This window comes from Podarcis bocagei, assembly GCF_964188305.1.
Source record: "Podarcis bocagei genome assembly, chromosome: 10".
Lineage (NCBI taxonomy): Eukaryota > Metazoa > Chordata > Lepidosauria > Squamata > Lacertidae > Podarcis > Podarcis bocagei.
Window position 1 is genome coordinate 5,900,409 of NC_138135.1, and position 25,406 is coordinate 5,925,814.

Genomic DNA, 25,406 nt, shown 5'->3' on the forward strand with positions numbered 1-25,406 from the left:
ATTTCCCCCGTAGATTTCTCTTACAGATTGGGAAGTGCATCACAGAGGCCCTCCTCTTCACCACTGATCGGTTCTAAGAGCAAACCCCATTGGGAACGTCCTACTGATGCCAAGGGGGGGGGTCTTTCTCTCATCTAATTAGTGCTGGACTGAAGCCCCTTTGGAGACACCCTTTCAGCAACAAGCAGCTGGTTTGCGCTGAGAGCACAGCTGCAAGGGGGCTGGTTGCAAGTCCCACTTTGTCTTTTTGCAGGTGTGGTTTGGAATCAAGCCGCACCTGCAAACAGTCATTTTTCCTCTGCAGAGGGCTTGCTTTCATTAAGGCTCCACCCTTCCCAGGGCTCTAGAAGACACTGCCATAAAAGTGCATTGGTTCTTTGCACACTAAAAGAGACCAGTTGAATGTCCTAAATGCAATCTGAATCAGGATATTGGAGACCAGTGAGTTGGGAGGGGCAGGAAGTAATAAAGGAAAGGAATTGGTTCTTGTTTCAGGGGCATGTGTTTAAATTCACAATGGGCTGAGGTATCTATTAGGGAAGGGGAGGCTGTTGTCCTCCTGACGTTGGTGAACCCCACGTTTCTTCATCCTGGGCTCCCAGGGAAGGGGGCTCTTGCTACTTGCAGGATTCAATTAGATCTATTGCAGGCTACTGTGAGAGCAGGACGCTGGAATAGATGGGCCACTGGAATGGGGCAGAAGAGCACCTCTGACGTTTTCATATTCTGAAAAAGGTGCAGGTAGAAAGACAGCGTTGGATGGAAGCTTCTGGGATTTGATGGGGTCAGCCAGGGAGAGCGAACAGGTCAGGAGGATGCAGATGCTGGCTTATGTTCACAAATATAGGATTCTTCATATCGGCAATCCTCAGCTCTAAATCTCAAAAAAACTGGAAAGAAAAAGAGAAATGAGTTTAGGCAGAGTGACATCAGGGGCTCCTTGGCATGCTGCTGCTGCTGGGACCCCCACACCCTCAAAACACATGCACCCCCACACCCCATGGTGCGTGCAAAGAATGTCCTTTCTTCTTCTCCCATTCAGAAGAAACCCAGCCACCCATCCAATACTAAATTGGCCAAGGCAGGTGGTGGCATCTATGGGGAGGACCTTGAGTGGAAAGCAAATGTGGATTAGGATGGTGTTCCCTGTCAGTCTGAGCCACCTTGGGAACACAGCTGTCAATGTTTCCCTTTTTTAGGGGAAATTCCCTTTTTCCGAATAGGATTCCTCGCAAGAAAAGGGAAAAGTTGACAGCTATGCTTGGGAAGGCTAGATTTTTGTAAGGCAACTTGGAAATATCTCTACCAAACAGATGAAAGGGCTCTAAAGGAAGTCCTTCACTCACGACCTCTTGGCCAAAGAGCAGGCAAGGAGCACATCTCATACCCGCAGTAGAAATCAAGAAAATACTGCAACCCATATTGCTTTGAGCATGGCAGCTCCAAAGTACCAGTTCTAAGAGCGGACTCCTTACCGTCCGCACGAAACAAGTAGACACATGAGTTGATGCCCCTTCTCCTAGGTTCTCCCTTTGTCCACGGTAGGAACTTGGCAACAGAGCCATCTGTCCACTCCCAATTTCCATCCTGTAGGGACAAGAGAGGTGGGATGTTCTTTAGACAGAACAGATCACAAGGAGACACTTCCAAGACACAGCACACTCCTTGATGATTCCACCCAAAAGAACCACAGACAACATTATTTGAGTTGCAAGACATCAGCCAGGAGCCCACCATGACTGTATTGGCCTCCAGTATGTTGAGTCCAGAAAACCTCCTCGTAGCATTTCATCAGCTGGGGAAGCCCCATAGAAGAATCTTCCCACTGAATTCATTTACTATCAGCTCCAACAGTGCTGACGGAGGAGGAGGAGAAGGCCTTGGAGACTCACCTTATCCTTGCCTGACAATCCAATCCAGGCACGTAGTACCTTTGGAATTAGAAGCATGTCAGACACTCTACGCAGTTCTTTCTTATCATGAATAGAGGCAAGCTCAGAAGTCGGGTGAAATATACGGCAGATTTTCTGAGAGGTGGAAAAAAGAATGAGTTTTATGCAGCTACACTTAACTTTGAATTCTCCTCAAAGTCAGGCTCAAGGTTGAATAGTGCAGTCGCAATACGTGGAAATCCAGCTCTGGACATGTGACTGATTGAAACGCAAGCTTTGTTCGGCCAACTGAGATCCAGCACGGTGCAATATCCCCATTTGTGTCTCGCTCAGTTTCTTCATTGTCTGATTTTTAATTAGATTCTCCACTTTCAGTTTGTGATTTTGTTTAGAAAAAGAAAAGTTCTCGGGAGAAATGAGCAGCATTTGAGTGGACATTGCCCCAGTATTAAAACATTTGTTTGCAATTTCACCTCATATACTGCAGCTTTGGGTGTTATTTTCAAGAATACACTTTACCCACGATTTCCTCTAATACAGTGGCGCCAACTGGTGGGCAGGGGGCCAAGAGCCCCACAAATCTTCAAGGATGTGCCCGGGGCCCCTCAAAATTCTGTGGTGTCTGTGCGTGCATGCCTCCTAACGTGCCTATCTTACTCACGTACACTGCATGTCGTGTGAAGTGCATGTATGTTTGTTCAAAATATTTTTGGGGAGAAGTAATTTCAAATGATACCTCTGTTTCGATGTGTGTTATTTCAGAACATGCCAAATCGAGTTGCTCTCATTAAGATGTGCTTCAAAGCCAAATTTCCCCCCATCATACCTGTCAGGGAACTGCCATCGCAGTCAGGAGTGGAGGAAGGGCTCCCGAGCGATGCCGGAGAAGGTACCAGCAGGAAAAGTGGGGACTCAGTGACCGGGGAAGGAAATCGGTGTTACACCAGGGAGAAAGGTGGGCAGAGGCGGGCTTCGGAGGGATGGCTCCAGGACTCTTCGCCAGACACCAGCGGCGAGAGCATTGGTCCTCCACTGCCCACACCCACCCTGCGCAGAAGACTTCCGCGCAGGGAGGCTAGGCAGAGACTATCCGTCAAGGAACTTTTATGTTGGAAGAAGTTCAGGAAACGCCCACTGACGGATTCTGCCAGTGACTGAGACAGACGCGGAATCAGGACTGTCCAGCCAGGGAAAGGTTTATCCGGGCAACCTCGCCGAGAGTGGCGGCAACTTACGCACGAGCAACCCCCAATTCCTATTACAATGCCCATCTAATGAATTGCATGTGCACTTTTAAGGCTGCCAGATCCATCATGCAGCATGCTTGGGCAATGTCCGGTGGTGTAGTGGTCATTTTATGTTTGTGCAGAAGCTGGACACAACAGCCAACCTGTCCCCAAGGAGAACTGAAAGCTTTGCCTTGAAAGGATGAAAAAGTGCAGGTAGCTGTGTTGATCTGTTAATATATTCCCTCCCGGAAGGAGGAACAGTACCTGGCAAAATACCCATTCTATTCGGATGAGCATGGCTAATCAGGACATGGTAGGAGAATGCCAGGGATGTGCCCTACCATAGCAGGAACATCATTCCTATTTATTTAGACAAGGCAGCCTTGAGGTCAGAGCTGAGCAAGCCAACTACCTGGTGCATCAGATCGCATCCCTCAGGGTGCTCACACAGCTGTTATTTTCCTGGTGGGCTTCAATGACTCCCACACCACACATTTCAAGCACCTTTAATAAACATGTAGCTTATACCCATGGACCATGGGAACTGTAGCCCTGTGGACAGCAACCTACAGCTCCCTGGACTCTTGGGGGAATGCCATGTTCTTCAAATGTGTGTTCAGTGGCTGTTGTGGATCTTGCTTGCTTCATCCCTTATTGCATAAGCTGTTCTGACTCTCTCTAACGTACTTTGGGTTCTCCATGCTATTCCCAACAAATGGGCATCATTTATGAACCTACCTGTCCTTGGGGGCTCATTTGAAAGCAGAACATGCAGGAGCCTTCATCAAACCTGAGTAAGTACTCCAGCCTTTGGGGCCAATGGGTCTTTTCTGGGATGATGAGCCCACCATCTCAAGCCATCTTAAAGAAGGCCTGCCTACTTCCAGTCTATGAAGAGCGTATCTATCCAATCACTATCCCACAGAACCTTTCCAGGATTGAGTTTCAGTTGCCTTCATCCAGCCCCCTAGTGGTTCCAGGCTATGGTCCTGAGCTTCCTCAGCCTCATCTGAATGTGAGAAGAATGATAAACTGATGAACTGAGGTGGTTGCCCAAGGCCTCACTTCAGATGCCTAAATGACATCTCATCAGCACTTGAGATGCAAAACATGGCCTCCTGGGATAAAAAACATGGCCATGGGATTGAGATTCATAACATGTCTTCTGCAGAGACTCTCAAGAATATCTTGTGTTTTATGCCCTTGCTCTTTCTGGACCCACCCAAAGCACCTAGAGGCCCCTCTTACCATTGCCTCATGCCATCTCAAAGGGTCGGAAAAGATTCGAAAGCAGCTTCCCTTTCTTCTGGTCCAGCCCCGGAGGCAGCCTTGAGGTAATGGAGAAGGAGAACATTAGCATTCAACATGGTCATGTCAGCACAGGAAACAGTGGAAATAAAATACCTGTATTTTGGGGGGCTCAAAATTGAGAAAAAAGGGGGGATTGAGCTTTTGGGGAGGATTATTTGGGGGGAATGCAAAAAATCTCTCACCTACCAGAATGCAGCACACAACCCCTCGCATCGCTTACAATTGCCGCTTACAATCTCGGGCTTGCACTTCGTTCTGATGAATGAGCGATTTTTGCCATCTCTCCCCCACAATCAAGTGGCCAATCGCCGCTTAAAAACTCAGACTCACGTTTCCTTCCGGCAGGTGATCGATTTTCGGCATTGGCCACCTGATTGTTGTGAGCAGGGGGAATCCCGAGAATCGCTTGCGCACTGGAACGGAGCACACAACCGCTCGCATCGCAGCTGCCTGATCGCCGCCATTAGCCCTCCTGCTTGCCACTGCTGCAGCCAATAGACAGCTGCCCTTGTCGCAGGAAGCGGGAGGGTGATTGGTGGCCGCTGGCAGGTGGTTTCTGCAACGTGAGTGGAAACCACTTATCAGCTCCTTGATTGCCGCCAGTGGCCGCCAATCATGCTCCCTCTTGCTGTGACAAGGGCAGCTGTCTATTGGATGCCTCAGCGGCAAGCGGGAGGGCTAATGGCAGCGATCAGGCAGCTACGATGTGAGTGGTTGAGTGCTGTGTTCCGGCGGGTGAGCGATTTTCGGGATTCCCCCCTCAACACTACCTGTGTATAAGACGAGCCTAAATTTTGAACTTCATTTTTGGGTCAATAAAGCTCATCTTATACACCTAAAAATACAGTATCTTTGGGGTGGCATAAAGTCAAAGGGAAATTGAACAGCCTCAAAGACGTCCCAGGTCACGGGGTTCACCACTTTCTTGGTGTCCAATGTGACATATAATATTTTCATTGTATTGTTTTAAATTATTTACCTGCCAATTTTCCAGTCAAGGGAAGCTAAGGAGACTAACAACAATAGATAATCTTATTTCAACCAATAATAAAAACCACTAGTACTAATACTACCAAACCAAGAATGATTCACAGCAAAAAAAGTTGAAATTCTAATAGCAAAAGGCTGTTCCAAAAAAAATGGGGAAATAATGATTCACGGGAAGGCTCTTTGGCACTTTAAGGCCTTCTGAAAAGTGTAGCTGTTCACTGCAACTATAATGGGGGTGGGGCCACCACAGAAAAGACCCCCTCTCTTGGTGATAGCTCAACTGACAGATGAAGATGGTGGACAGACCAGTATCCAACTGGAACGTCTGTGTGCAGGGAAGAGGATACAGGCACCAACAGTTTAACAGATTTCATAGGTCCATCCCATTCAGGGGCCTGAAGGTTAAAGTCAGGGGGCCTGAAATTGAAGTGCCCTGGGAGACATTAAAACTGGTACAATCTAAGTGCTATTGAAGCTGCGTGCTGTATACAGAACAGGATCCTGTCACTTTGAACCAAACAGCCAATGGATCTACACTTGGCTTTCTAATGCTGCCAGAAGCTGCTCTTTCCCTAAGGAGACATCAACCACCTCCGAGATGAAATGATACCTTACCATTGGGACCGTAGTTGTTTTCTGCTTCTTTTGTTTTCTTTGCGATGCCAAAGGAGAGCTGCCATATCAGGACAAGGCAGGTGCAAAGGAGTCTGACCCTGGGGTCGGAGGAAGGCTGCATCTGCTTCTGGAGACAGAAAACACAAAACACATAATTGCTAGGCTGAGTTTCCTCTATCCATCGGTCAGGAGGCGAGGCATTCGCTTTCTAACAGAAAAAACACTCATTATCTCACCCAGATAGAATAAAGTAAAGGTGAAGGTAAAGGGACCCCTGACTGTTAGGTCAGTCCTGGCTGACTCTGGGGTTGCGGCGCTCATCTCGCTTTACTGGCTGAGGGAGCCGGCGTACAGCTTCCGGGTCATGTGGCCAGCAGGACTAAGCCACTTCTGGTGAACCAGAGCAGCGCAAGGAAATGCCGTTTACCTTCCCGCCGGAGTGGTACCTATTTATCTACTTGCACTTTGACGTGCTTTCGAACTGCTAGGTTGGCGGTCTCATTTTTGATAGTAGCCCAAAAATCAAAACCATAAGGGGAGGGAAACATAAGGGTCAGACCGAGCCCAAACGAAAGGCCAGGCGGAACAGCTCTGTCTTGCAGGGTCTTGCAGGCCCTGTGGAAAGATGTCAAGTCCCGCAGGGCCCTAGTGTCTTGTGACAGAGTGTTCTACCAAGTTGGGGCCAGTACTGAAAAGGCCCTGACCCTAGTTGAGACCAATCTAACCACCTTGCGACTTGGGACTTCCAAACTGTTGTTATTTGTGGACTTTAAGGTCCTTCGCGGGGCATACCAGGAGAGGCGGTCCCATAGGTACAAGGGTCCTAGGCCGCATAGGACTTTGGAGATATAGCTGCCATTTAAATGCCAGCATGGAGAGTCAAAGAGATCAGAAAGGGGGAGATAACTCACCTGGTTTTTCAGCTTCTCTCTCTCTCTCTGAGCTGATGATTCTTTCTTATTCAAGTGTTCCAGTTGAGCTACGCCTGGGTGGGAAGCTGGTCTTTATGTGTCATTTATAGTCTGATAGGTAGGCAATGGCATGTGGTGAGAGACACTTGGCAGCACAAGGGAAGCCTAATGGTTCAACGCAAACATACACTGAGATCTTTTGCATCAGAACACAGAAGTACAGAAAGATCTCTTTCACCTGAAAGCCACTGTGGATTGAAATATATCCAGCTGCTATGAACTGGAAATTAGCAAGGAGGAGAGTCATGCTAGGCAAGGAGGAAGTAAGAAGCTAGGAAGAGTGCTGCTGGTTCTGCCCACCCATTTTACAAAATGTGGCCATTGCTTCTTCTCTCCACAGCGCCTCTTACTTTGAGTGTATTGTGTTAGCTAATGAAGCCCCACCTCTTTCCCTCACTTTCCCTCACTTCTTCAGATCTGGTTGAGATGGACAAGGAGAGTCTCTGGTCTACCACAAACACATTTCCAGAGTGATCATGAATGGCTGGGTGAGATTTTTGTCCACTCAGTTTCCTGATCTGGAATTGGGGGGGGGGGATATCACCTTCTGCGCAGGGTGCAACTGAAGTGGAATGGCAGGGCTGTGTGGTCCCCTGATCCACTGGGTCCTTCCTTCCTTCCTTCCTTCCTTCCTTCCTTCCTTCCTTCCTTCCTTCCTTCCTTCCTTCCTTCCTTCCTTCCTGTCCTCTTCTGATCCATATGCACAAGTGCATAAGACTGGTGTATACTTTCCCAATGTCGTCAACATCAGCAAATGTTCTTGCAACTGAGTTGGCATCATCAAGAGGAATCCATTCTCCATCAGCAGATAAGACAAAGCATGAAACATCACATTCCTTTGCCTAATCAGAATACAGATTGAAATCCTGCCCACCAGCTGATGCAGTTTGTGGGCTGCTTTGAGCACATCCTGATATACTTGGGGGAAGGGGGTATTGGTTTCAGAAGAACTGCCCCTGGTCTTCTGCAGTAAACGTACAGAGTGTTCACACCCCCAACAGTGCACTTCAAAGGCCACATCTTGTTTTTCAAGGTTGTTGTTGTTTATTCATTTATTCGTGTCCGACTCTTTGTGACCCCCTGGGCCAGAGCACGCCAGGCCCTACTATCTTCCACTGCCTCCCGCAGTTTGATCAAACTCATGTTGGCACCTTCGAGAACACTGTCCAACCATCTCGTCCTCTGTCGTCCCCTTCTCCCTGTGCCCTCCATCTTTCCCAACATCAGGGTGAACCTCAATATATCCCTTTGCCACTCCTTGAAGCATCCTCCCCCCCCCCCGAATCGACTGAAACAAAAAAAGTGTCTTCATTAGCATATTCATTTTGATTGCAGATATCCTTCCCCAAAATGTGAGATTCGGTCTACCCCAAATCTCTAGGTCTTTTTAAATCTCTTTTCACGACCTTACATAATTATCCTTTAATAAATTAATGTTTTTCGTTGTAAGCCAAATTCCCATAAATTTAACTTTTTTACTGATTGTAATACCAGTAATTGTTTGCAGATCATCTCTATCTTGTTCTGAAATACTTTTCACCAACAATTTATTTTATTTTTATTAAGTTTCAATCCTGCCACCTGACCAAACTCATTCTTTCCAAAACTTTTGGCAGACTTTCTAATGGATTATCTGTTGTTCTTATAAGATCACCTGAGAAAGCTTTTAGCTTGAATGATTTCCCCATCACCACTATCCCCTTTATGCCTTCATCTGCTCTTATCCTCCTTGTCAACGTTTCTAGGATCAAAATAAACAGTAATGGGGACAGTGGACAGTCCTGTCTTGTTCCCTTATTCATTTTAAAGCTTTCTGTTATTCCATTGTTGAGAATCAGTTTGGTTTTTTGATTACTGTAAATGGCTTCTGTGCCCCTATTAAAAGACTCCCCCAGGCCCACTGATTTTATCATTTTTTCATAAAATTCCATGACACATTGTCAAATGCCTTTTCGGTGTTGACAAACATTAATACCGGCTTCAGGTGGTAGCCTTGTTTGTCTGACGCAGTCAAAATAAACAAAAAATTGTCCAGTAGCACCTTAGAGAGCAACCAAGTTTCTTCTGGGTATAAGTTTTTGTGTATCGGAAGAAGTGTGCATGCACACAAAAGCTTATACCCAGAACAAACTTAGTTGGTCTCTAAGGTGCCACTGGACAAGTAATACCGGCAGTTTGTCACTTCTTGCCTCTAAGTACTCCAATATGTCAATTACAGTTCTTATGTTATCTTTCATTCTTTGAAGTCTCTCAGTCCCACTCACCTCACAGAATGTTTGTTGTGGGGGAGGAAGGGAAAGGAGAATGTTAGCCGCTTTGAGACTCCTTAAAGGGAGTGAAAGGCAGGATATCAAACTCTTCTTCTTCTTCTTCTTCTTCTTCTTCTTCTTCTTCTTCTTCTTCTTCTTCTTCATTTGGCATCCCGGTAGGAAACCTGCTTTATCTTCATTTACACTGGTACCTTGGGTTAAGTACTTAATTCGTTCTGGAGGTCCATTTTTAACCTGAAACTGATTTTAACCTGAAGCACCACTTTAGCTAATGGTGCCTCCTGCTGCTGCTGTGCGGCTGGAACACGATTTCTGTTCTCATCCTGAAGCAAAGTTCTTACCCTGAAGCACTATTTCTGGGTTAGCGGAGTCTGTAACCTGAAGCATATGTAACTCGAGGTACCACTCTATTGTGTCTTTTAGTATACTTTTTAATCTATTTGTCAGAATATCTGCAAAGAGTTTATAATTATTATTTAAGAGGGATAACGATCTATAATTTTGAACTGTTGTTGAATCTGTACCTTGCTTCGGGATTAGTGTTATGAATGCATCTTGCCACAATTCTGGCAATTTCCCTTTACATAATATCTCATTCATAACCTCCTTAAGCGGTTGTGCTAGGGATTCTTCCAATTTCTTATAAAAAGAAGCTGGTAAACCATCTGGGCCTGGTGTTTTCCATTGGAAGTTTTGCATTGGAAATTGCCTGCTGAATTTCTGTCATAGTAACTGGAGAATTTAACCATTTAATTTTCTCATCCGGTATCTTCGGGAAATTATTTTGACATAAATACAGTGGTACCTCTTAATTAAGCACTTAATTCGTTCCAGAGGTCCGTACTTAACCTGAAACTGTTCTTAACCTGAAGCACCACTTTAGATAATGGGGCCTCCTGCTGCTGCTGCGCCGCCGGAGCACAATTTCTGTTCTCATCCTGAAGCAAAGTTCTTAACCTGAAGCACTATTTCTGGGTTAGCGGAGTGTGTAACCTGAAGCGTATGTAACCCGAGGTACCACTGTATTTTTCTGTTCTGTCTTAGTTTTCTTTCCCGTCTTGATATAATTCCCTAAAGTAGTTTTCAATTTTTTTAGTTATTTCCTTTGGATCATCAATAATTTCCCCTATCTTCGAATTTGTTTATCACCTTTTCTTTTTGTTTTTTCCTTAATTGCCAAGCTAACATTCTTCCCGGTTTATTAGAGAATTCAAAGTTTCTTTGTTTTGACATTTTTTTTATTTTCCATTCAATTTTCTGGTTCAAGAGTATTGAAATCTGAGTTTGTAACGTTTTAATGTTTTGTTTTGCTTTCACGTTTCCTGGAGTTTGGCATAAATCTTTTCCTTTATCTCTTCCAAAATTTCCAATCTTTTCTTTGTCCTTGGCACATCTACAACAATGAGCTTTCTTAGCCAACCCCTTTTAATGCAACCATAAAGGGGTCCAATAAACACTAAATATTATTTTCTGTTGTATTAGTCCTAATTTAAAATCTAATAACACCTTAGGTATTGGAGCTAATACATTTCCCCAATGTCTGGGTAATCATGAAAGTTCCAGTTCCTTATTCCAATCATCTCTTACAGTCTGCATATTTAATTTGTGTGTTGTTATGAAAAATAAAAATCTTCTTGTGCTCAATTTCTAGCCCCACCTGGAGACTATTTCCCATTAATGCTTGGATATAGGCCTCTGCTTTCTTTGGTACTGTAAATTTGTGTGTTTCCTCACCACTTCTGACACAGAAAATAGCTGGGAATCTGACGCAGAACTCCAGATTAGCCACTTTTTGCCATGCGTCTTGTTTGGAGGGCTTTGGGGATAACTGAAGGGGAGACTCCCTGAGATGCCTCCATCTCAATATCAAAGCTTATAGAGGAGTTGATTGCCCTCAAGGCACCATATTGCCAACGTGTCAAAGGTCTTAGCCAGCACTTTGAAGTGGATGCACAAATGACAGAGAAGCTGTTGGGTGTAGTGAAGGGTTAACCTTCTATGCCTCGAGCCTGAAAGGACGGGCTTACAAGGACTTGACGAAAGCAGCTTGGAATGCTGTGAGCTGAGTGGGAATCGAAAGCATTCAGTTCAGCCGATGCAAAGAGAGAGAGAGAGGAGGCAGAGACGATGCAGCTTAATACTGATACGGAACGGAAAGGGGGGGGCCTCCTTTCCCCCCTTCTTTCTAGGAACATCCGAGGCGATGACCTCGAGGGTGCCCACCGCACACTCACCCTCAGCCCCCTCACCGTTACATAAGCACCACACTTCTCCCAGACCCCAGTGGAACCCTCCTTTCCCCTTCTTTCTACGAGCGAAATAAGCTCATGTATATATCCCTATCTCTTGCTATGCCTATTCGCGCGCCATACTTATAACGAGTAGACCGTGTGTTGCTGTATCCGCGCTTATTCCTATGGCCGCGCTTTAGCCAATCACAGCCATGCATTCGCCCTGCAGAAGCTAGCTCAGGGAGCTCCTGCACGCCTCATTTCACTCCTGACAAGCTGCTGACGGCCCCCCACTGCGAGAACAATGGATCCGAAACCAGGGACCTCGTAAAACTGTCAAAATCCTGTTACAATGTATCCATTCTGTTTCCGCTTGTCAAAATCTTGTTACAATGTATCCATTCTGTTTCTGCTTTTGCTCTATAGTACAGAATGGGTTAGAAATCACTGAAATCTTTAGAAATTGATATAAAATCAACCGTAACTCCGATCTCTTCGCTCTCGGTGCCATTCAACTCAGTTTCCCTTGGACTCCATGATGCTATCCCTACTTCCATAATCCCCAAAGCGGCAGGTCACGTGCGCAGGAACTTCTTAATCCTGTCAGATCGTTTCGCCAAACCTTTCCTCTAGGCAATATTAGGTGGCAAACGATGCATATCTCTGACCCATTGTCTTGCCACCACCGGTACTCAATAAATGTGTATCTATGTATATTTCCCGCTCCGCATGTCCCCCCTCCCTCATCCGAAATGTTAATTAATGTAATCCCACCTTTTCATAATGTATTCATGACGTGTAAAGTATATTCATGATGTAACTTGCGAAACCCAACCTTCCCATAATGTATTCATGACGTTTCATGCACTGTATTCTGGGACACGGAGGGAACTTTTAAAAGTTCATGTCACCCCTTTCTCGGGGTTCAATCCCATCTTGAACCTGTTGCGCAATAAACTTTGGGTCTCCGCATTTTGCTCCTGCGTCCGGCTGAACTTATTTTCTCCGCTAGGACCCGCGGACTTAGTCCGACGAGCTGGGTGGCAGGGCAACTCCGCACCCGGGATTTTTCTGTGACAATACGGATGGCTGATTGTGGATTGTAAATACGCTATTTGTTTCCAATAAAGAGATATTAGGACAGAAGAACCGTCTGGACTGATTTACTGCCCTTTCGACACACAGGCGCTGTGTAATTCTGCTAATTGCTTTACGACCGCTCTAAAGCCACACTGCGTAAACAGAAGCTGCAGAGGCTCGCAGGGGAAGCGTGGCTGGGCGCCAAACAATAAAGCAATAAAACTATACAAGAGAAGCCACTGAGGCTGATGCAATATATGAGTATTTACTTCTGCAACATATGTGTAGAGGCATGTACATATTTTAAAAAGTATGCTTCCCCATTAGAATGATGAAAAGGTCAGGGATCTGCAGTGAAGGAGGTTCCTTCTTCTGCTCATTGTCCAGTAGAATTCTTGGCATCTCAAAATCTGTTGCCATCAGTCCCCATCATCTTATATATATTATACGAGGGATGGGGCACCTACAAGGCTGTTCCCCTCCCAACTATATCCTCAATTGATTCAGGTTTAAAAAAAGGAGATTCCAGATAAACACAAGGAAGAACTTTCTGAGTGTAAGAGCTATTTGACAGTGGAATGGACGCCCTCAGAAGGTGGTGAATTCTCCTTCCTTGCAGGTTTGAAAGCAGAGGTGGGATGACAGCCTGCCAGGGATGTTTTCGTTGTGATTCCGGCATTCCAGGGGGATTGGCCAAGATGACCCTCAGGGTCCCTTCCACTTCCACAATTTTATGGTTCTGTGTAACATTAGGTGGGGACAAAGGGACAACTGGGAGCTGAATGAGCTCCTAATTAATCCTTTGCAAGCAGGAATGGGGACAGTTCACCACTGATCAGTGCTAAGAGCAAACCCCATTGGGAACGTCCTACTGCTGCCAAGGGGGGGGGGTCTTTCTCTTATCTAATTAGTGCTGGACTGAAGCCCCTTTGGAGACACCCTTTCAGCAACAAGCAGCTGGTTTGCGCTGAGAGCACAGCTTCAAGGGGGCTGGTTGCAAGTCCCACTTTGTCTTTTTGCAGGTGTGGTTTGGAATCAAGCCGCACCTGCAAACAGTCATTTTTTCTCTGCAGAGGGATTGCTTTCATTAAGGCTCCACCCTTCCCAGGGCTCTAGAAGACACTGCCATAAAAGTGCATTGGTTCTTTGCACAGTAGAAGAGACCAGCTGAATGTCCAAAATGCAATCTGAATCAGGATATTGGAGACCAGTGAGTTGGGAGGGGCAGGAAGTAATAAAGGAAAGTAATTGGTTCTTGTTTCAGAGGCATGTGTTTAAATTCACAATGGGCTGAGGCATCTATTAGGGAAGGGGAGGCTGTTGTCCTCCTGACGTTGGTGAACCCAAAGTTTCTTCATCCTGGGCTCCCAGGGAAGGGGGCTCTTGCTACTTGCAGGATTCAATTAGATCTATTGCAGGCTACTGTGAGAGCAGGACGCTGGAATAGATGGGCCACTGGAATGGGGCAGAAGGGCACCTCTGACGTTTTCATATTCTGAAAAAGGCGCAGGTAGAAAGACAGCATTGGATGGAAGCTTCTGAGATTTGATGGGGTCAGCCAGGGAGAGCGAACAGGTCAGGAGGATGCAGATGCTGGCTTATGTTCACAAATATAGGATTCTTCATATCGGCAATCCTCAGCTCTAAATCTCAAAAAAACTGGAAAGAGAAAGAGAAATGAGCTTAGGCAGAGTGACATCAGGGGCTCCTTGGCATGCTGCTGCTGCTGGGACCCCCATACCCTCAAAACACATGCACCCCCACACCCCATGGTGCCTGCAAAGAATTTCTTTTCTTCTTCTCCCATTCAGAAGAAACCCAGCCACCCATCCAATACTAAATTGGCCAAGGCGGGTGGTGGCATCTATGGGGAGGACCTTGAGTGGAAAGCAAAAGTGGATTAGGATGGTGTTCCCTGTCAGTCTGAGCCCCTTTAGGAAGGCTAGATTCTTGTAAGGCAGCTTGGGAATATCTCTACCAAACAGATGAAAGGGCTCTAAAGGAAGTCCTTCACTCTTGGCCTAAGAGCAGGCAAGGAGCACATCGCACACCCGCAGTAGAAATCAAGAAAATACTGCAACCCACATTGCTTTGAGCATGGCAGCTCCAAAGTACCAGTTCTGAGAGCGGACTCCTTACCGTCCACATGAAACAAGTAGACACATGAGTTGATGCCACTCCTCATAGGTTCTCCCTTGGTCCATGGTAGGAACTCGGGAACAGAGCCATCTGTCCACTCCCAATTTCCATCCTGTAGGGACAAGAGAGGTGGGATGTTCTTTAGAAAGAACAGATCACAAGGAGACACTTCCAAGACACAGCACACTCCTTGATGATTCCACCCAATAGAACCACAGACAACATTATTTGAGTTGCAAGACATCAGTCGGGAGCCCACCATGACTGTATTGGCCTCCAGTATGTTGAGTCCAGAAAACCTTTTCGTAGCATTTCATCAGCTGGGGAAGCCCCATAGAAGAATCTTCCCACTGAATTCATTTACTATCAGCTCCAACAGTGCTGACGGAGGAGGAGGAGAAGGCCTTGGAGACTCACCTTATCCTTGACTGACAATCCAATCCAGACACGTAGTACCTGTGTAATTAGAAGCATGTCAGACACCGAACGAAGTTCTTCCATATCATGGATAGAGGCAAGCTCAGAAGTCGGGTCAAACGTATGGCAGGTTTTCTGAGAGGTGGAAAAAAGAATGAGTTTTATGCAGCTACACTTACCTTTGAATTCTCCTCAAAGTCAGGCTCAAGGTTGAATAGTGCAGTCGCAATACGTGGAAATCGAGCTCTGGACATGTGACTGATTGAAACGCAAGCTTTGTTCGTGCAACTGAGATCCAGCATGGTGCAATATCCCCATTTGTGTCTCGCTCAGTTTCTTCATTGTCTGGTTTTTAATTGGATTCTCCACTTTCAGTTTGTGATTTTGTTTATAAAAAGAAAAGTTCTCGGGAGAAATGAGCAGCATTTGAGTGTACATTGCCCCAGTATAAAAACATTTGTTTGCAATTTCACCTCATATACTGCAGCTTTGGGTGTTATTTTCAAGAATACACTTTACCCACGATTTCGTCTAATACAGTGGCGCCAACTGCTGGGCAGGGGGCCAAGAGCCCCACAAATCTTCAAGGATGTGCCCTGGGCCCCTCAAAATTCTGTGGTGTCTGTGCGTGCATGCCTCCTAACTTGCTTATCTTACTCACGTACACTGCATGCCGTGTGAAGTGTATGTAAATTTGTTCAAAATATTTTTGGGGAGAACCAAATTTCAAATGATGCCTCTGTTTCGATGTGTGTTATTTCAGGACATGCCAAATCGAGTTGCTCTCATTAAGATGTGCTTCAAAGCCAAATTTCCCCCCATCATGCCCATCTAATGAATGGCATGTGCAGTTTTAAGCCTGCCAGATCCATCATGCAGCATGCTTGGGCAATGTCCGGTGGTGTAGTGGCCATTTTATGTTTGTGCAGAAGCTGGACACAACAGCCAACCTGTCCCCAAGGAGAACTGAAAGCCTTGCCTTGAAAGGATGAAAAAGTGCAGGTAGCTGTGTTGATCTGTTAATATATTCCCTCCCGGAAGGAGGAACAGTACCTGGCAAAATACCCATTCTATTCGGATGAGCTTGGCTAATCAGGACATGGTAGGAGAATGCCAGGGATGTGCCCTACCATAGCAGGAACATCATTGCTATTTATTTAGACAGGGCAGCCTTGAGTTCAGAGCTGAGCAAGCCAACTAGCTGGTGCATCAAATGGCATCCCTCAGGTTGCTCACACGGCTGTTATTTTCCTGGTGGGCTTCAATGACTCCCACACCACACATTTCAAGCACCTTTAATAAACATGTAGCTTATACCCATGGACCATGGGAACTGTAGCCCTGTGGACAGCAACTACAGCTCCCTGGACTCTTAGGGGAATACCATGTTCTTTAAATGTGTGTTCTGTGGCTGTTGTGGATCTTGCTTGCCTCATCCCTTATTGCATAAGCTGTTCTGACTCTCTCTAACGTACTTTGGGTTCTCCATGCTATTCCCAACAAATGGGCATCATTTATGAACCTACCTGTCCCTGGGGGCTCACTTGAAAGCAGAACATGTTGGAGCCTTCATCAAACCTGAGTAAGTACTCCAACCTTTGGGGCCAATGGGTCTTTTCTGGGATGATGAGCCCACCATCTCAAGGCATCTTAAAGAAGGCCTGCCTACTTCCAGCCTATGAAGAGCGTATCTGTCAGGGCCTCAGGAGCAGAGGTACAGGGGAGAGAGGAGATGGAGAGCGAAGGGGAAGGATCTGAGGGCAGCGTAGGGGAGTACGACAGTGACCCGAGAGATTCCATGAGCTTCTCCAGCGAATCAGAAGATTCCCAGAAGGAGGCGCCGATGGTCAGGGCAAGGGGGGTCCCAGGGGAGACACACCAGAAACAAGGGGCCAGCGGGGACTCCCAAAGCAGCAGCTGGAGATCAGGACCAGCTTCCCCACCAGAGCGTAGTTTTCGCGCTCAATTTGCTTCAGAAAGACTTTAGAGATGAGGAGGAGAAAGTAGGCTTCATAATAACTCATCTGCATGGGGAAGCTAAATCGTGGCTGCGCAATTTATGGCGCGAAAATGATCCCGCCCTCCAGGATTCAGACGCATTTATCGAGGCTATGGACGCTTGTTTTAAATCAATGGTAGATGTGGATCTGGCCAGGAGGGAAATGCATGGGCTGCAGCAGGGCAAAGCCACGGTGAGACAATATCACTCCCGCTTTTTTGCGTTGGTAAATGTGCTGGGCTGGGAGAAGGACTCCGCTGCTGTGAGGGATCTGTTCTGGGAGGGGCTAAATGGACCAGTGAAAGATGAGCTGGTGAGGGGGGAGAGACCTACCACCACCACAGAAGTCGTCCAGAGAGCGCTGACGATAGGGGTACGCCTGGAAGAATGCCCCTGGAGCAGGGATGAGGGTCCTCTGGCACGCGCACCGGCCAGAACACCTCCCTGCATTCCCAGAGGAACAGGGCGCGCGCACTACACGCCTCCACTGGGGGAGGGAGAAGAGCCGATGGAGATAGGTGGTGTCAAGGCTCAGACAGCGACCAGAGCCCAAACACCTGGAGCAGTCAAGACGAAGGCTCCTAGAGGGAGCAGGAAGTGTTACATCTGCGACAGTGCACAGCACATGGCCAAAGAGTGTCCCCAGAGGATACAGAAGCACACTGCAGCCTCAGCAACAGTAAGAGGAGCAGTTCAGCAGGGGGAACAGCTGCAGGGAAACGACGAAGCCTGGTTGGAGGCAGAGGCACTGGGGCCCAGCCAGGTGAGTCAGTGAAGCAGTCCCCAGAGATTTTGCAGCCCACGGACCCCCTCCCACCCAAACCAGTGGTGCAACTCACCACATCACTCCAGCTGCCAAATGGATTCATCCTGGAAGTCCCTATTACCATTGACTCTGGTAGTAATGCAGACTTTGTGGGGGTGGACTTCATCAGGCGACATCACATAGCGCTCCTACCAGCCACGATGCCCCTAAACGTCGTTACGGTCGATGGCAGAGAGCTGCTGGGAGGGCAGGTGGTACAGCAAACACCACCTATGGTGATGCAAATTGGAAATCACTGCGAAGTCATCAGCTTCAACGTCACCCACCTGTCGGACACGCCCATAGTGTTGGGTATGAGTTGGCTGGATAGGCACAGCCCGGCATTAGCGTGGTACCAGCGGCAATTGACCTTCTGCTCCTCCTACTGCGCAGAACACTGCATCCGAACCGGCCAAGAAGAGGAGGGACAGGAAGATGAACAGCAGCTGCACCTAGGCATGGTGCAGGCGGTGCCCAACAAGTACAAGGCGTTTTTGGAGGTCTTCTGCGAGAAGGAAGCGGACAAGCTGCCTCCCCACCGGCCCTACGACTGCACAATTGACCTCCTGCCGGGGGCGACGCTGCCGACTGGAAAACTATATTCCATGTCTGAGGACGAACTGCAAGAACTCAGGGAGTTCATAGATCACAACTTGAAGCGGGGATTCATCCAAGAATCCAAAGCAGTGGGGGGCAGTCCCGTGTTTTTCGTGAAGAAGAAGGACACGCCCCAACGGAGACTCGTAGTTGATTACAGGATCATAAATTCCAGGACAAAGCCCGCAGCATTCCCCATGCCCAAGATTGACAACCTGCTCGCGACGGTGAGGAAGGGACGGATCTTCACCAAGTTGGATCTACGAGGGGCGTACAACCTTATATGCATGCGGGAGGGCGATGAGTGGAAGACGGCCATGTTTACGCCTTTAGGCACCTATGAATATAGAGTTATGCCGTTTGGTCTGCAAAATGGCTCCCATTGTTTCCAAGCCTTCATGCACCACGTGTTAGCGGGACTCCTCTACAAGAAGTGCATATGCTTCCTAGACGACATCCTGATCTTCTTGGAATCGCAGGAGGCTCACGAGGGAGACGTCAAGGAGGTCCTGCAGAGACTACGGGAGCACAGACTTTACGCCAAACTGGAGAAGTGCCAGTTCGACGTGACGGAGGTGGATTTCCTGGGCTACAAGCTGTCCGACAAGGGACCCGCCATGGACAGCGCCAAGGTCCGCTCGGTGTTGGACTGGAAGAGCCCGTGCAATCGGAAGGAGGTCCAGAAATTCGTCGGCTTCACCAACTTTTACCGCAAGTTCATCAAGGGGTTCGCGAAGGAGACGGCGGCCATCACGGACACCCTCAGCTCCAAGAAGAAGAAGTTCACCTGGACGGACCAGGCGGAACAGTCCTTTCGGAGACTCAAGCGTCTCTTCGCGTCCGAAGAACAGCTGCTACACGTAAACCCCGGCAAACCAATGAGGGTTGAGACTGACGCATCAGACAGAGCGGTGGGGGCGGTCCTGTTGCAGCAAGATCCGCAAGGGAACTGGAGGCCCTGCGCATTCTACTCCAGGAAGCCCAGCAAGTCGGAACAGAACTACACCATCTGGGACAGGGAGTTGCTGGCCATTCATGCAGCCTTCAAGGCGTGGCGGCACTTCCTCATCGGAGCCAGACACACTGTGCAGGTCCGCACGGACCATAAGAACCTGGAGTACTGGCGCACGGCGCGGTTCCTGAACCAGAGACACATCCGCTGGGCGGAGTTCTTCGCGGATGTTGACTTCCGGATAGAATACATCCCGGGAGACAACAACGTCATGGCGGATGCACTATCCAGGAAACCGCAGTATCTCGAGGAAGCGGAACTGGTGGCGGCCAAACACATTTTCGCACCGACAGCGTGGGCATGCGCTTCAGCCACCGTGGGCCTGGACGCAGTGTGTCACGCGCTGCAGACGGATGCCTTCGCACAATCCAAGATGGAGGAGGTGCGAAGAGGCACAGCGAAGGACGACGAGTTCCAGATACGCGACGGACTGCTCACCCGCAAAGGGGCTCTCTACGTGCCTGGAGACGACCTCCGAGCAAAAGTCCTGCAGCAGTTACACGACGCGCCCAGTGCTGGGCACTTCGGCAAGGACAAGACGGCGAAATTGGTGGCCAGGGACTTTTGGTGGCCCCAGATGAGGGCAGAAGTCGCGGATTATGTCTCTAGGTGTGACACATGCCAAAGGGCCAAGCCAGTGCACAGGAAGCCGGCGGAACTGCTGGAACCACTTCAGACGCCGCTCGAACCGTGGGAGAGGGTGGCCCTGGACTTTGTCACAGATCTGCCCAGCTCGCGAGGCAAAACAGCGGTACTCATGGTCGTAGACCTGTTCACCAAGATGGCGCACTTCATTCCTTGCGCGAAGGTGGCCACAGCGGAACAGACAGCCAAACTGTTCATAGACCACATGTTCAAAGTTCACGGCTTACCACGGTCCATCCTGTCCGACCGGGGTTGCCAATTCGTCTCGAGCTTCTGGCAGAAGCTGCTGGGCATCCTGAACGTCAAGATCAACTTAGCGTCGGCACGACACCCGCAGACCAACGGACAGGCGGAGAGGGTCAACGCCATCATGCAGCAGTACCTGCGATGCTACGCGAATCAACAGCCATCGACCTGGGTGGACTACCTACCGTTGGCCGAGTTTGCCTACAACAACACGAAGCACGGGTCTACAGGGGTGACACCATTCTTCGCCAACAATGGGCGGCATCCCAGAACCTTCCCGGGGTTAGAGACAAAGGGGGAGGGGGAGCCACGGGGAGCAGAGCACTTGGCAGCAGAGTTACAGGAGGTCCACGAGCAACTCCGAAGGACCTTGGAACTAGCAAAACACGCCTACAAAGTGCAGGCAGACAGGCACAGGAGAGTCGGGGAAGACATCCAGGTGGGGGACTGGGTCTGGTTAGCGGCCCAGGCAGTGCCGGCCAGAACGTTAGCTAAGAAGAAGCTCAAACACAAGCAGCTAGGGCCCTACCAAGTCGAGGCACAAATCAACCCAGTGGCCTTCCGGTTGACACTCCCGGAGGGCTCCAGAATGCACCCGGTATTTCATAGGTCAGTCCTCACACCCTACAAGGAACCCCACAGGTTTCAGGCGCCAGGGAACGCACCTCGCCCACTCAGGAAGTCGCCAACGGGGGAGGGGTCACCGAGGGCGGCGCCACTCAATGAGGTCACGGAGATTTTAGACTCGAGATGGGGGAAGAGGGAGTTGAATATCTCCTCGCCAGGGAAGGCACCCCGGCCAGCGCCAACAGGTGGGTGCCCGACTATGCCTTGGAGGAGCACTACCTCAAAGACGAGTTCCATGCACTCTTCCCGCACAGACCTATGCCGGCAGATTATTTCGACGACTGGCTTTTCACACCCACACTTTCAACCAGCACGTTCCAGGGGTTCTCATCCGATGAGGAAACGGCGCCAGACACAAGCTCCCCGGAGGGATCACCCTCGGGGTCTGCCACGGATCGCTCTTATTGGTGGGACACTCAACCGGAGAGAGGTACAGGGGAGAGAGGAGATGGAGAGCGAAGGGGAAGGATCTGAGGGCAGCGTAGGGGAGTACGACAGTGACCCAAGAGATTCCATGAGCTTCTCCAGCGAATCAGAAGATTCCCAGAAGGAGGCGCCGATGGTCAGGGCAAGGGGGGTCCCAGGGGAGACACACCAGAAACAAGGGGCCAGCGGGGACTCCCAAAGCAGCAGCTGGAGATCAGGACCAGCTTCCCCACCAGAGCGTAGTGGGGGGGAAGAGTCCCAGGTGTCAGGAGCAGCGTCTCCTCCAGCAGGGAGAGAATATGATTCGGGACTGTCCACGCCTCTGTTGGAGAGTGGGGGAACGGAGGGGAGGTCAGGTCCAGCTAGCCTCCCCGAAGGGGGAAGCAGTGACAGGAGCAGTGTAACGGTCAGGAGAAAGGTTACCGGCTGGGCGTGCGCGCCAAGTTCGAATGTACAGGCGCGCGGGACAGCAGAAAACCCGGATGGGGAACCAGGTCCTAAAGCCCGCCGGAGGCAGGGGGAAGACTCAGGGGACTCAGCGTCAGAAGAGTCTAGGAAGAGCGAGACCCCAGCGGACAGGCGGACCCAGAGGAGGAAAGAGCAAAGGAAGAGGTGGAGCAAGGCTAGGGTCTTAAACTGGTGTCTGGGGGGAGGAGACTCAGACGGAGCTTCGGCGGTCTAGAGTTTCAGATGTAGAGCTGCACGCTGCTGATGTGAAAGACAAACTGAACTTCAATAAAGACTTTTGTATATAACAACGAAGTGGCGTTGGTCCTTTGTGAGCTGGGACCTAGGGCAGCTCTGACAGTATCTATCCAATCACTATCCCACAGAACCTTTCCAGGATTGAGTTTCAGTGACCTTCATCCAGCCCCCTAGTGGTTCCAGGCAATGGTCCTGAGCTTCCTCAGCCTCATCTGAATCTGAGAAGAAAGATAAACTGATAAACTGAGCTGGTTGCCCAAGGCCTAGTGAAGGAAAACCTCACTTCATATCCATAAATGACATCTCATCAGCTCTTGAGATGCAAAAGATGGCCTCCTGGGATAAAAAACATGGCCATGGGATTGAGATTCATAACATGTCTTCTGCAGAGACTCTCAAGAATATCGTGTGTTTTATGCCCTTGCTCTTTCTGGACCCACTCAAAGCACTTAGAGGCCCCTCTTACCATTGCCTCATGCCATCTCAAAGGGTCAAAAAAGATTTGATAGCAGCTTCCCTTTATTCTGGTCCAGCCCCGGAGGCAGCCTTGAGGTAACAGAAAAGGAGAACATTAGCATTCAACATGGTCATGTCAGCACAGGAAACAGTGGAAATAAAATACCTGTATTTTGGGGGGCTCAAAATTGAGAAAAAAGGGGGGATTGAGCTTTTGGGGAGGATTATTTGGGGGGAATGCAAAAAATCTCTCACCTACCAGAATGCAGCACACAACCCCTCGCATCGCTTACAATTGCCGCTTACAATCACGGGCTTGCACTTCGTTCCGACGAATGAGCGATTTTTGCCATCTCTCCCCCACAATCAAGTGGCCAATCGCCGCTTAAAAACTCAGACTCACGTTTCCTTCCGGCAGGTGATCGATTTTTGGCATTGGCCACCTGATTGTTGTGAGCAGGGGGAATCCCGAGAATCGCTTGCGCACTGGAACGGAGCACACAACCGCTCACATCGCAGCTGCCTGATCGCCGCCATTAGCCCTCCTGCTTGCCACTGCTGCAGCCAATAGACAGCTGCCCTTGTCGCAGGAAGCGGGAGGGTGATTGGTGGCTGCTGGCAGGTGGTTTCTGCAACGTGAGTGGAAACCACTTATCAGCTCCTTGATTGCTGCCAGTGGCCGCCAATCATGCTCCCGCTTGCTGTGACAAGGGCAGCTGTCTATTGGATGCCGCAGCGGCAAGGGGGAGGGCTAATGGCTGTGATCAGGCAGCTACGATGTGAGTGGTTGTGTGCTGTGTTCCGGCGGGTAAGCAATTTTCGGGATTCCCCCCTCAGCACTACCCGTGTATAAGACGAGCCTAAAGTTTGAACTTCATTTTTGGGTCAATAAAGCTCATCTTATACACCTAAAAATATGGTATCTTTGGGGTGCCATAAAAGTCAAAGGGAAATTGAACAGCCTCAAAGATGTCCCAGGTCACGGGGTTCACCACTTTCTTGGTGTCCATTGTGACATATAATATTTTCCTTGTATTGTATTAAATTATTTACCTGCCAAGTTTCAAGCTAAGGAGACTAACAGCAATAGATAATCTTATTTCAACCAATAATAAAAACCACTAGGAAATAAATACTACTAAACCAAGAATGATTCACAGCAAAAAAAAGTTGAAATTCTAATAGCAAAAGGCTGTTCCAAAAAAATGGGGAAATAATGATTCACGGGAAGGCTCTTTGGCACTTTAAGGCCTTCTGGAAAGTGTAGCTGTTCACTGCAACTATAATGGGGGTGGGGCCACCACAGAAAAGACCCCCTCTCTTGGTGATAGCTCAACTGACAGATGAAGATGGTGGACAGACCAGTATCCAACTGGAACGTCTGTGTGCAGGGAAGAGGATACAGGCACCAACAGTTTAACAGATTTCATAGGTCCATCCCATTCAGGGGCCTGAAGGTTAAAGTCAGGGGGCCTGAAATTGAAGTGCCCTGGGAGACATTAAAACTGGTACAATCTAAGTGCTATTGAAGCTGCGTGCTGTATACAGAACAGGATCCTGTCACTTTGAACCAAACAGCCAATGGATCTACACTTGGCTTTCTAATGCTGCCAGAAGCTGCTCTTTCCCTAAGGAGACATCAACCACCTCCGAGATGAAATGATACCTTACCATTGGGACCGTAGTTGTTTTCTGCTTCTTTTGTTTTCTTTGCGATGCCAAAGGAGAGCTGCCATATCAGGACAAGGCAGGTGCAAAGGAGTCTGACCCTGGGGTCGGAGGAAGGCTGCATCTGCTTCTGGAGAAAGAAAACACAAAACACATAATTGCTAGGCTGAGTTTCCTCTATCCATCGGTCAGGAGGCGAGGCATTCGCTTTCTAACAGAAAAAACACTCATTATCTCACCCAGATAGAATAAAGTAAAGGTGAAGGTAAAGGGACCCCTGACTGTTAGGTCCAGTCCTGGCTGACTCTGGGGTTGCGGCGCTCATCTCGCTTTACTGGCTGAGGGAGCCGGCGTACAGCTTCCGGGTCATGCGGCCAGCAGGACTAAGCCACTTCTGGTGAACCAGAGCAGCGCAAGGAAATGCCGTTTACCTTCCCGCCGGAGTGGTACCTATTTATCTACTTGCACTTTGATGTGCTTTCGAACTGCTAGGTTGGCGGTCTCATTTTTGATAGTAGCCCAAAAATCAAAACCATAAGGGGAGGGAAACATAAGGGTCAGACCGAGCCCAAACCAAAGGCCAGGCGGAACAGCTCTGTCTTGCAGGGTCTTGCAGGCCCTGTGGAAAGATGTCAAGTCCCGCAGGGCCCTAGTCTCTTGTGACAGAGTGTTCTACCAAGTTGGGGCCAGTACTGAAAAGGCCCTGGTCCTAGTTGAGACCAATCTAACCACCTTGCGACTTGGGACTTCCAAAGTGTTGTCATTTGTGGACTTTAAGGTCCTCCGCGGGGCATACCAGGAGAGGCGGTCCCATAGGTACAAGGGTCCTAGGCCGCATAGGACTTTGGAGATATAGCTGCCATTTAAAGGCCAGCATGGAGAGTCAAAGAGATCAGAAAGGGGGAGAAAACTCACCTTGTTTTTCAGCTTCTCTCTCTCTCTCTGAGCTGCTGATTCTTCCTTATTCAAGTGTTCCAGTTGAGCTACGCCTGGGTGGGAAGCTGGTCTTTATGTGTCATTTATAGTCTGATAGGTAGGCAATGGCATGTGGTGAGAGACACTTGGCAGCACAAGG

The 25,406-nt window shown here is 48.7% G+C and overlaps 2 protein-coding genes and 1 long non-coding RNA gene across 3 annotated transcripts in view; all 3 read right to left on the reverse strand.

Moving 5' to 3' along the window:
* The window catches only part of LOC308595923, a 51,543-nt gene that overhangs the window by 22,218 nt on the left and 3,919 nt on the right, over nucleotides 1–25,406 (reverse strand). The window lies entirely within an intron of this gene.
* Nucleotides 115–6,197, reverse strand: LOC308595817 (C-type lectin LmsL-like). The gene is made up of 5 exons (XM_081210548.1): nucleotides 6,038–6,197; nucleotides 4,370–4,449; nucleotides 1,893–2,027; nucleotides 1,476–1,587; nucleotides 115–890 (listed from the first exon to the last, which is right to left on the reverse strand). Exons 1-5 carry the CDS (start codon nucleotides 6,156–6,158, stop codon nucleotides 808–810), a joined length of 531 nt encoding a protein of 176 aa, XP_081066674.1. The 5' UTR covers nucleotides 6,159–6,197; the 3' UTR covers nucleotides 115–807.
* On the reverse strand, nucleotides 13,797–24,533 carry LOC308595816 (C-type lectin LmsL-like). Its single transcript, XM_081210547.1, has 5 exons — nucleotides 24,335–24,533; nucleotides 22,674–22,753; nucleotides 15,146–15,280; nucleotides 14,729–14,840; nucleotides 13,797–14,248 (listed from the first exon to the last, which is right to left on the reverse strand). The coding sequence occupies exons 1-5, from the start codon at nucleotides 24,453–24,455 to the stop codon at nucleotides 14,166–14,168; spliced, it is 531 nt and encodes a 176-aa protein (XP_081066673.1). The 5' UTR covers nucleotides 24,456–24,533; the 3' UTR covers nucleotides 13,797–14,165.